This window comes from Mchenga conophoros, linkage group LG12, assembly GCF_057382185.1.
Source record: "Mchenga conophoros isolate Kocher_MC1m ecotype Shallow Benthic linkage group LG12, M_conophoros_male_GT1.1, whole genome shotgun sequence".
Classification (NCBI taxonomy): Eukaryota; Metazoa; Chordata; class Actinopteri; order Cichliformes; family Cichlidae; genus Mchenga; species Mchenga conophoros.
In genome coordinates, this window is record NC_140537.1 from 15,777,866 (window position 1) to 15,790,109 (window position 12,244).

A 12,244-nucleotide genomic window follows, 5' to 3' on the forward strand; every position below is an offset into this window, starting at 1 on the left:
TTTTAAACAGAACATGTTCTCTTTAAGCTTTTGTTTCTTTTGACGTTAAAGGATTTTATACTAAATCACCACAGACCAGATGGAGGTTGTTCCTAAAATGTCATTTGCAGTAAATGATGTAATTTCATCCCATACTGTTCACACCACGGGAAAGAAAAAAACAGTCTGTCAGAACAATCTCCACAGTAACTTCTTGTGTCCCTCTCACCAATTAGATAGAACTAGGTCTCACAAGCTATATTAGGCTTTCTCTAAATTAATGAAAATGCACGCTTATGTTTCAAATATCCAGAAACAGGCATTTCAAATTGTAGTAAATTTATCATCAATGCTTCAGGCAAGATTTGGAGAGTATCTAGTAATCAAGAGAGATTCTTCCTGTGTTCGTCTCACTACATTAAGTCAATTTTTAGCACATATTTGGACGAGGAGAGTCAGTGTGACAAGTTCAGGTCATCACAGTTTTCCTCTGTTGTTGAGAACATTTTTGCATCAATTAAACTCTGACGTGACATAAAATCTTCATATGATAACATTTTGTTGTTAGAGCCGCAACTTGATAACTGATTCTGACATTGTCATAAACATTTTGAAATTGTAATATGTTGTCAATCTTAGCATTTCTGTCTGAGATTACATAAAGTAGAGATATTTGACAACTCAAACTAAATGTTTAGGCTGCAATACTAGACTAAGCAACAGAGGTGTGGACTCGAGTCACATGACTTGGACTCGAGTCAGACTCGAGTCATTAATTTTATGACTTTAGACTTGACTTGAAAAAATGTTCTAAGACTTGTGACTTGACTTGGACTTTTACACCAATGACTTGGGACTTGAATTGGACTTGAACCGGTTTACTTGAAAAGACTTGATATTTTACCCCAAATATAAAATTTAACATGCATATTATATAGAGATTGAAAATGTGACGTCATTCACGGGTAGAACCGCAAAGGATTCTGGGAACTCGTGGCAAGCGGTACTAGCGCACGCAGGCTTTCAATTAAAATCAGTTATACAGCGATAAAAAGAAACACAAAAATGTCAAGAAGCTGTTGTATTATTAACTGCAATAGCCGGTCGCATGACAGCCACGGGAAGCCGACGGGTAAAGAGATCGGTTGTTATCGGATTATGTCGTTGAAGAGAAATTGTTCAAGCCATGTTTCCGAAGTAACAAAGAGGCGACGGATGGCCTGGATTGCAGCCATTCAAAGATCAAATATAACGTCCCAGAACCCTCCAGCTCACAGGTTAGTCTGCTCCAAGCATTTACACGAAGGTCAGTGTTTTTTAGTAGTTAATACGTCATTTTCATAACATAATTGGTGATATAGGTTACAAGCAAGTCTGGCGCTGAACAGAAATTGTCGCGCTATGCTCCTTTGTTTATTGTGCATAAATAGTGAATTGTCCTGACACAATATTGCGTTTCGCTTCTGTTATTATGGTACATTGACAAAAACATATACTTTTATTCACAGGATAAAACAGTTGTTTTGTATCACTAATTGCACAGTACGATTACAGCATACAATATTATTGTCACTGCTACATTTCTGTGATGCTACCAGAAATTATTTCCACTACTAATTAATTACCGTTGAGCTCAAAGGTCCTATTAATAAACGGTTAAGGAATGTGTATTTATGACGACGATTTGTGAGACTGGTAAACTTATGATACGTACGATGGTCTTTCGTTCTACACGGTGCATTTCAAGGTCCTGCACCCATCTGTCGGTAAACTGTACCTGGGCTTGTTGCAGTGACCGGAAGTTACTAAACTTCATGAGTGTATGCACTCACTCCAAGAACCGTATGATTATAAATATGCATATAAATATGCTACGATGAGATAGCTGACTTCATCTAACTAGCAAATGTTGTCCAGGCTACGTTGGTGATACAGTTTTTTTTTAATGTGTATGATATTTTTGTCATGCGATTTTAAAGCTGGTCCTACAACCGCATCCAAGAATAACATGCAGCTTATCTCAGAACTGTCGGTGAAAATTATTCTTGGAGCTAGGTTTAATTGAGCTGCATTTTAAAGAGGTGCAATTTCACAATTTGTGTATATTTTCTAAGTTCACTATTTTGTCATGTGTTGAGAAAAACACAGATTTTAAAATTACATGGTCTAATATTTACATTTAGCATAACTGCAACATGCTTTTTTTCGTTGTTTTTTTTTTAAAGACTCGAAAGGACTTGAAATTCAAAGTTTCAGACTTGTGACTTGACTCGGACTTTTACACCAGTGACTTGAGACTCGACTCTGACTTGCCTGACATTACTTGAGACTTGACTTGAGACTTGAGGATAAAGACTTGAGACTTACTTGAGACTTGCAAAACAATGACTTGGTCCCACCTCTGCTAAGCAATACCAAGCAAAAATATAATATCAGGAAAATTAAAAAAAAAAACATAATCCTGCCAGTCATGCATATTAGTTTGTAAGATAGTGGGTGAAAGTATCTTACTATGTAAACAAACCAGTGCGCTCTGAGCCCAGTACACTCAGAATATATTCTTGTGATGGTTATTTGTGCATGTGAAAGTCATGTTCCAGACACTACCACCTACTTAAAAATACTGCTGCATTTTCCCTTCTCTGTCAGAACTGATGGTGAGAGAGAGCCATCCTGGATGAGTGCCATGCCAGCGTGGAGTCTCTTCCCAAAAGGTGCTAATAGAGTAACCTACTGGAACAGCTGCTGCTCCTTGTACCTATGCCCCAAACCTTCTACCCATGCAGCCACAGCCGCCATGCCACACAGGGTGGTGAAAACGAAAGGCATTCAAGACTTTTAAAGAAAATTGCTGAATATATCACTTATACATTGCAACATGACCATTTTACTCTGATTTGCTTTCCGGCTCAATGCTTTTCACACAAGACTGAGGTTAGAAACTGCAATTCCATGTAAATCACTCTAAAACCAAGAATTGTACCAGACTAAATCAAATTTTAATACCTCTAGACATGACTAATTTAAGTTTGTCACTGAAATAGTTTAACTTTTTTCACATAGACTTGCACAGCCGTATATTAGGACATTTGGATTTCCTATACTGCTATTACAAAATATTGATCTTAAAAAGTGATCAAATAACATCGACAAAGAAAAAGTAAAACACTGTGATCCATATTGGTTAAGTTGTGGAATTTCACTTACTGTTCCACAATAGTGTTTAAATTTTGTCTGAACCCACAAGTCAATACCTACTTATACTTAACACATATGAAGTACAAATATGCTTCATATATAGCGGAAGGAATAAGATGATCTTGTGTTAAATGCTTTATCAGCTAGCACTTTAAAGCCACTTTTACACTACATGCAGATAACAAAGCAATGATATTTCAGGCTCAGAGGAAATTATCAGGTATGTTTCCAGCAGGATGTACACAGGATATGAGGGCAAGATATGACCATCATCAATTTGGAGGATGCAACAGGTTATAGAGGAAAAGTGTGCACATACAGAGAGACTATATACATCTGCATGTAACCTTTCAGATCTCATTTGGGTTTTGCCTGTTCTTCTCGTCAAGGCTAGTTCTATGAGATTGAAATCTGTTTTACACTGCTGGTACTACAGATAATAGAAAATAGAGCTCTCTATGTTATAGATCATAGAGATTATTCAAACACTAAAATTAAAATGATGTTGAAATTGGTCTATACTTCAATATGGGAGAGTGTTAAAGTACAGATTATTTTTGTACTAGAAGAATTTAAATGTCTTCAGTCAGATGGACAAACTGCAAACACAGGTATCAGTTACTACTAAGTATACTGCATTTAGACCACAGGAGCACCATGAAGTGTTGATATGGATCTCTAGGGTGGAGAACCTAAATGTCTCTACATGCCTGCTGCTCTGACTCATCTATAAGGTCTATTGGCACCACACCTTCCTGATAAAGGGCCCTCCTACTCAACAAAACCTGAGAGGAAAATGATGCTCCCACTCATTTTGCTGGGCCCTCAGGGAGTTTTTGTAACCTCAGCCTCCCAGTAAGACTGGGCCTGATGTACTGAGCTTACAAGTTTTGAATTTTAAATGATGTGATCCCTACTTGCCTTTGTTTCACAGAGAAACTGAAATAAAGACCATTAACAGAATTTCTATATCCATGATGACATTAAATTGTAAAAATTTGATATTTCAGCTGTGGCCAAGTTTGAAATGTCTTAATATTTCATGTCAAGAAAAAACAGTGTCCAAAACTACCAAAAGCTGGAAAAGAAAAAAGAAAAACTACATGTGCAAAAAGGAATACTTAAAATGTAAATATGCAGTCAAAATAACTGTTAGTTATTTCAGATTTCTTATTTACTTTATAATCCTGACTAGTAATTGTAAATTAAGTCATTTCATGAGAATAAAATAAATAATACAAAAACATTACAGATTTTTTTTTGTTGGCAGAAGGACTAATGACAGACATTAAGATATTGAATATATACAAAGCACCAAGCTAAAACAAACAATACATGAACATGAAAACACTTGGTAACACATGCATATTTTTGTAAAATATAAAATGTTTATTTTAATACCAATGTAACTCTGAATAACACAGAGAAACTTTAGTCACTGTCTACCTCATTAGTCTTATAAAGCATAATGGAAACTTACTTTTGGAGTTTGTCATATTCTCGCTCAAAGTCTCTTTCAACCTAAAATAAAGAATGCATTGCAGGTATATTAGCATTTTGGCATAGTACAAATAATGACTCCAAAAATTGTAACGGACAATAAATACATGTGCGAAATATAATTGTTTCCAGCAACAATGATTACTTCAGAAGGCATTTGTTTTCCCACTTGGACATACAGTGGGGCAAAAAAGTATTTAGTCAGCCACCGATTGTGCAAGTTCTCCCACCTAAAATGATGACAGAGGTCAGTAATTTGCACCAGAGGTACACTTCAACTGTGAGAGACAGAATGTGAAAAAAAAAAAATCCATGAATCCACATGGTAGGATTTGTAAAGAATTTATTCATAAATCAGGGTGGAAAATAAGTATTTGGTCAATAACAAAAATACAACTCAATACTTTGTAACATAACCTTTGTTGGCAATAACAGAGGTCAAACGTTTACTATAGGTCTTTACCAGGTTTGCACACACAGTAGCTGGTATTTTGGCCCATTCCTCCATGCAGATCTTCTCGAGAGCAGTGATGTTTTGGGGCTGTCGCCGAGCAACACGGACTTTCAACTCCCGCCACAGATTTTCTATGGGGTTGAGGTCTGGAGACTGGCTAGGCCACTCCAGGACTTTCAAATGCTTCTTACGGAGCCACTCCTTTGTTGCCCGGGTGGTGTGTTTTGGATCAGTGTCATGTTGGAAGACACAGCCTCGTTTCGTCTTCAAAGTTCTCACTGATGGAAGGAGGTTTTGGCTCAAAATCTCACGATACATGGCCCCATTCATTCTGTCCTTAACACGGATCAGTCGTCCTGTCCCCTTGGCAGAAAAACAGCCCCATAGCATGATGTTTCCACCCCCATGCTTCACAGTAGGTATGGTGTTCTTGGGATGCAACTCAGTATTCTTCTTCCTCCAAACACGACGAGTTGAGTTTATACCAAAAAGTTCTACTTTGGTTTCATCTGACCACATGACATTCTCCCAATCCTCTGCTGTATCATCCATGTGCTCTCTGGCAAACTTCAGACGGGCCTGGACATGCACTGGCTTCAGCAGCGGAACACGTCTGGCACTGCGGGATTTGATTCCCTGCCGTTGTAGTGTGTTACTGATGGTGACCTTTGTTACTTTGGTCCCAGCTCTCTGCAGGTCATTCACCAGGTCCCCCCGTGTGGTTCTGGGATCTTTGCTCACCGTTCTCATGATCATTTTGACCCCACGGGATGAGATCTTGCGTGGAGCCCCAGATCGAGGGAGATTATCAGTGGTCTTGTATGTCTTCCATTTTCTGATGATTGCTCCCACAGTTGATTTTTTCACACCAAGCTGCTTGCCTATTGTAGATTCACTCTTCCCAGTCTGGTGCAGGTCTACAATACTTTTCCTGGTGTCCTTCGAAAGCTCTTTGGTCTTGGCCATGGCGGAGTTTGGAGTCTGACTGTTTGAGGCTGTGGACAGGTGTCTTTTATACAGATGATGAGTTCAAACAGGTGCCATTCATACAGGTAACGAGTGGGGGACAGAAAAGCTTCTTACAGAAGACGTTACAGGTCTGTGAGAGCCAGAGATTTTCCTTGTTTGAGGTGACCAAATACTTATTTTCCACCCTAATTTACGAATAAATTCTTTACAAATCCTACCATGTGAATTCATGGATTTTTTTTTTTCACATTCTGTCTCTCACAGTTGAAGTGTACCTCTGGTGCAAATTACTGACCTCTGTCATCATTTTAAGTGGGGGAACTTGCACAATCGGTGGCTGACTAAATACTTTTTTGCCCCACTGTATTCACGGTCTTTACCTGTAGGATTATGCACCAGGATTGACGGACAGTGGTTTGAGCAGCTGAAATGCAGGTAAAATGACTAGGTTATGTTTAATAAATTATTTTATATTTAACTAAACCTCTTGCGTGGACTCCTTCCTTCCTTGTCCAGGATCTTTAGACCTACTGGTAAGATTAAAGTTTGGGCCCTTGTTAATCAACTTAGTTTGCAGTTTGCTAAATGGTCATCTAAATTGAATTGCTTTTTGAGTACAGCCGAAAGTTGTTATGGTATTTTAGACTGTGACTAACATCTTAGGAAGTTCTAGAAGTTCAGATCATTAGTATTGCAGTTCTAAATAACATTAGTTTGGATCGGGTACATCAATTTAGAGTTTTTGCGGTTGGAAGAGAGCAGCACTAGTATTTTGCTCAGCTGTTAAGTCCATGAATTTAGGGTTTCAGATATCCTTTTTGGCGAATATAGCCAAATGAGTCTCTCAGTTAAGTAGGTTTAAGTGGTTTATTTGTAGACTTAAACTTGAATAGTGTTGTAAAATATGTAACTTGGTAACATTTTGGTGTGCTGCTGTGGTTGATGCTCATACTTTAATTACAGCTTTGGTTGTTTGATGCTAGAAGTTTTTCAGAGGAGTGTTGTTTGGGAATTATATTAGTAGCAATTTCCAGTGATAAAAAACAGTTTGGCCATGCATTACTGTATGTGCTAACCAAGAGCACTTATGTGTCACTACTCCTTAATTTGTACCTGGCGTACAATATTTAACTTGTTAGTTTTGTCTGGTAGCTTTGACTCTATTAACTATTTTGAATTGCTGTGAGCTTTGCAGTAGCTTGGTTATCTCTTTGTTGGCATCTTGGACATTTTGGTTAGTGTGGACGTTTCTGTTTGGAGTAACATTTTGGTGTGCTACTGTGGTTGACGCTCATACTTTAATTCCAGCTTTGGTTGTTTGTTTGGCTGGAATTTTTCAGAGCACTGTTGTGTGGGGGTGTGCATGTGTAACTGCAGGCTATGTGGTGTTGGGCACTTGTGTTGAGATCTGGTGTTCATTTAGTTTTTTTACTCATTCTTCTGAGATTAACTGATTTTCCCATTGAATTTATCTACAAGACTAGATTTGCTATTCTGAGGCAGATACTTATTGCACTCTTCTGTATACCAGTTATATTACTAGCAACTTTTGGTGATAAAAACCAGTTTGACCATGCATTACTGTACGTGCTAACCATGCACTCGTATTCACCACCACTCCTTAATGTGTTCCTTGGGTAGGAAAACTGGATCTGATAAAGTGATTGGTGTCAGGTTGTTCTGGTTGTGTGGTAGCCATTGTAATAAATAAATCAGGACCCTTCCACACTCACTCAAGGGAACGTAAACTATAGAATAATCTTAATAATCCATACAACAGTGACACCGCTTGTACTGAATGTATACAATGTTTTTCACTTTTTAAGGTCTTTTTTAAACATAGATATTGCGGTGTACTATAATGCATCATGTACCGCAGAATTATATCATGATACAATTGCCTTTGTAGGTATTGTGATAAAACTGAGCTGTTTGTTAGTCTGTGACTCCCACAGTAAAACTTTGCTTTAATCTCAGAGTTAATCTGAGTTTGGACCTACTCACAGCTGTCACCATCTCTCCCACTCCATGGTTTTTGCCTAGGATGGCACAGGAAGCTGGAATCCCTGTCTCACAGTCTAAATGCCAGGCCACAAACCTATTATGGTGGAAGTGGTTTTCTCCAGCAAGAAGAACACCCTCTCACTGTCACTTCAAGGTAACCACCTCAGCCCCCTTGAAAGACTTAGACAAATTGACATCTAATAAATCTTTGTGGACGACAGTATTTAGACTACTATTCGTGTGGTCTGTGCCATTCGTGAAGCTCAACAACTACAGCTTTTAAACTGCTGTTTTACCTGAATGTCTGGATAGAGTAAAAGTTTGTTCTTGTGACTTACAGTTTTAGAGACAATCTGTTTTTTTGGTTGTCCAATCTTGAACGGGATCCTGAAATGAACACGAAAAAACATGCAATGAGTGCTGACAGATACAAGCAACAGGAAATGATTACCAAAAAGGTGAGATTAATGAATGCTTAAATTGTCAACAGTTGCATGATGACCAACTAAAGGACAGCTCAGGTCTACCGGTGTATTAGTGCCTCTTTTAGATCACTGACACAGACAATCTGAGGCTGTCAATCCCTGTTCCTCTCACACATGTTGTCAGTGACATGTCCATTAACTTTGTGTCATCACTGATCACATCTGGCTGCCACTGCAAGCAGATGTCACTTAACAGAAGTGGTTGTCCCCTCATCTGTGTGATTTTACATGACCCCAACTGGCAATCAAATGCAGATGTTATAACATCAAAAAAATAGCAACCCCCCCCCCCCCCAAACCACCTTCATATACCAGGACTCAAAAAGACAAAGCCATGACAACAATCAACACCAAAACATGTTACGAGGCTCACTGTATCTGCAATAGTTTCACATAATTTTCAGGATGAAGTACAACTTTTCTTCACTCGGGAAGCAAAAGACACAGAGATTCTACTTTCAGTAAAAAGAAAAAAACTTGTTTCGCCTTAGTTAAAACACAATCTTTTATCCCCATTTCAAACCCTTGCCTATGCCTTAATAAGTTGCTGCAGCGCATCAGAGTGCCTTGGATATCCATGAGACAGAAAACACTGCCTTATCATTGTGATTTGCTCTATGTTGTACGTTGTCATTGATGTTGCACTAATGGTCTGAAATCTAAGCTACATGATGGACAGTTGCTACTGACAGCCAGGGTGAGGCAGCAGCTGTGTCAAAAGAAAGGTGTGTAGACTAATGAGATGGAAAAGTGAGGGTGTGATGTAGGACCTTATTGTGCAACCAGGGAAAGCTACAGATGTGTCAGGAAGATCCTTTTGACTACAGCTCAATCACAAAACTCAACATGGTCAAAAAAAACAAAAACAGTATGATTAAGCCTGGGGGGAAAATGCATAAAAAAAAACAAGTTTCACTGGTGGCTTAGGAATTACATTGATTTTGACTTTCTGGTACTTGATATTATAACAAGGACTTTGACCTGGTGACAACCTTTTTTTGGTAAATAATAATAATAAAAAGAATAAAAACCAGTTACAAATCCCTGAAAACATTTTGCTGCTTTCGCTCGGGGATTAGTTTCACCCACTATGTCACTACTTGGGTGAGCCAACATGGAAAAAAACCCACAGAAATTACTCAGCTTCATCTGACTCACCTTTCTCCGATGAGGTGATAGGTACACTGTAATGTCAAACTACGTGCATTACATACCCACGTACCTGTCTTTGAAACTGTTTGGGATTGTTTACCCAAAGCACAACAGCTGGAGATTTAAACACGGAGAGTTTTAGATTGGTGTTCTCCCAAAGTTAAAACAAGAAGAAACAGCCTCCACACTGCCACACTACCTCTTGTAAGATCAGTTAAGATTTAAGACAAAACAACCATAAAAGAAGCACTTCAGCCCAGTCAGACAGTATAAGAAGAAATCAGCAGAAAGTTTATGACTTAAACCACACATTAAGCATTGACTACATATCCCATCTATTAATATAGCTGAACATACATTTTGTGATGATGGTTCTATTTGTTAACGCAATCTTTTGTTCTGCACATGCATTTACAACCGGTGATCTGCAACACTTTTACTTTGAAGTCTATGTGTAGAATTAAGCTACAGTTTAGGCACAACTTACAATTTAAAAAAAGTAAGTCACTACAGAAATGAAAGATACTAATCAGTTTTAACAATTAAGCCCAACTACTGGTATAAAATGAAGAGGAAAAAGTAATAGAAATAATAAGAAATTAATTAATTAAACAGAGAGAGTTGCCATTTTTAATTATGTTTATACGTTTTTTGTACGGTGCATGAAATGACTGACTGATCTTACAAGATCAATATAGTTGTCCTTAAACCAAAAGTTCAGGGAACTGATTGGAAACTTTTTGCCAAGATTGCCCAACATTTGGAAGCAGGTTTTGAGTTTGTTCTTATTTAATGGGTGTGTCAAGCTATAAATCATGACATCCACAGCAAAAAGACAACAGAAGGGTATTATGCAAGAGTGCTTTATAAAGGAAAAGAGGTACGTATATTTAAATGTTTGCTTTAAATGCTCTTGGGTTTTTCAGTTTCTCTGCAGTTTGGATCCAAATGTGCTTACATCAAGAGGATCTGTTAAACTGTCACTATATTAGTGTGAATTTTCCCTTTAATGTATCAAATGACACACTTGCTTTGGGGGGAAAAAAATGAAGGAAGCTTGTAACATTATAGATTCAGAATATGTGCACTTCAGCAAAGAGCCAAAAAAAAGTGGTCACTCTCTTCAGCTGCTCATGAGAACTGGCAAACACACCGGGTGAAGTGTGCTTTGGGGAGGGCAACTGCAAGTAGAGGGAGAGAATGAGAAAGAGGGAGGATGGTAGTCACTGTGAGAATCATTGCTACTGTTTCTTCACACAGCAATATTTCTGTAGGGGCTGTCACATTTAGAAACATTGGTAAGCCCAGTCCTGTGAACTCAGAACTAGAATCTGACATGGCAGAGGACTGGTCAGACGACTGCTAAAAACAAAGAGAAAATGTGCATTACACCAACTCAAATCCACAATTTTCTGAAACCAAATTTAAGCCAAGTGATGACACGCATGAGTAGACGCATAAATAAGGATTTTTCAAACAACTATGAAGACACATGATTAAGGTCACAAATAACAGTGCCAAAACTTCCCAAAAATACATATGAACTAAAATCTAAAAGGTCCATAGTTTCTATGAGTCTTCCAGACGTACATCTTCATCTTGTAACTGTGTACTCTCACAAAGCAGCAGTACTAAAAATATGCTTATCGGTCGGTAATAGCTACTGTTGCTGTCTTTCCTATTTAATCCAACGTTTTAATCGATCACCATTAGACTTAAGAGTAGATTACCATGTATGATTGGCTTTTCAGAACCCAACCTGTTGGCTAGGTTGAAACCCTACAATAACTCTCTCTCTCACTTAGCCAGAGACCCAGCATAGCAAGAAGTCGTTTTTAAAGAAGTATCAAAGCAATAAAAAATGAAAAATCCCACTACTGGTAAGAACATAAAATTAGATGCAGAGATTTGTCAGCTCGGTCTTTAGCCTCAGTCTGAAGTGACAGCTTTTATAACTATGCAAAACATATAGACATATAACTATGTAATAACATGGATTTAACCAAATAACTGGGGAGAACTGCAGTGGATCATGATTCTGCCCGTTCCTTGACCAAGACGCATTTAAACTGGCTCTTTACACATGCAGTCATTATCAAAAAGTTGGTCATCTCACATTTAATGAGCTATCTAATCTTTGCTGTAATAGAATACACGTCACTGCTATCAACAAAGCACGTAGGCAAGAACAAAGACATAACAGTCTTCTTGATTCTGGACACATAATGCACCAACTGGAGTAACCATTGGCTTTTCAATAAAACTGCAAATGTGTACACCATTAGGAAGATAGTGCATCATTTGACCTCAGATATTCCGTGGAGCACAGAAGGCTAGTTGAAGATGCTGGGAAGTGGAATTGTTCTGATGATGACCCTGAAGTCAAACCGCTCACGTCATAGAACCAAGTGTGCAGGCCCTGCTGGAATGCATCAGTCAGCAGAGCCCATGAAGGACTCTTTTCACTGGGTGAGCACCCCACTCTTGACCTTGCGGTTGGCGG

The 12,244-nt window shown here is 38.3% G+C and overlaps 1 protein-coding gene across 1 annotated transcript in view; it reads right to left on the reverse strand.

Moving 5' to 3' along the window:
- The window catches only part of bin3 (bridging integrator 3), a 34,616-nt gene that overhangs the window by 16,649 nt on the left and 5,723 nt on the right, over positions 1–12,244 (reverse strand). Inside the window, exons 2-3 of the mRNA XM_085294015.1 lie at positions 8,443–8,491; positions 4,658–4,698 (exon numbers count right to left, since the gene is read on the reverse strand). Coding sequence (XP_085150141.1) covers positions 4,658–4,698; positions 8,443–8,491 — 90 coding nt within the window. The remainder of the gene's footprint in view (positions 1–4,657; positions 4,699–8,442; positions 8,492–12,244) is intronic.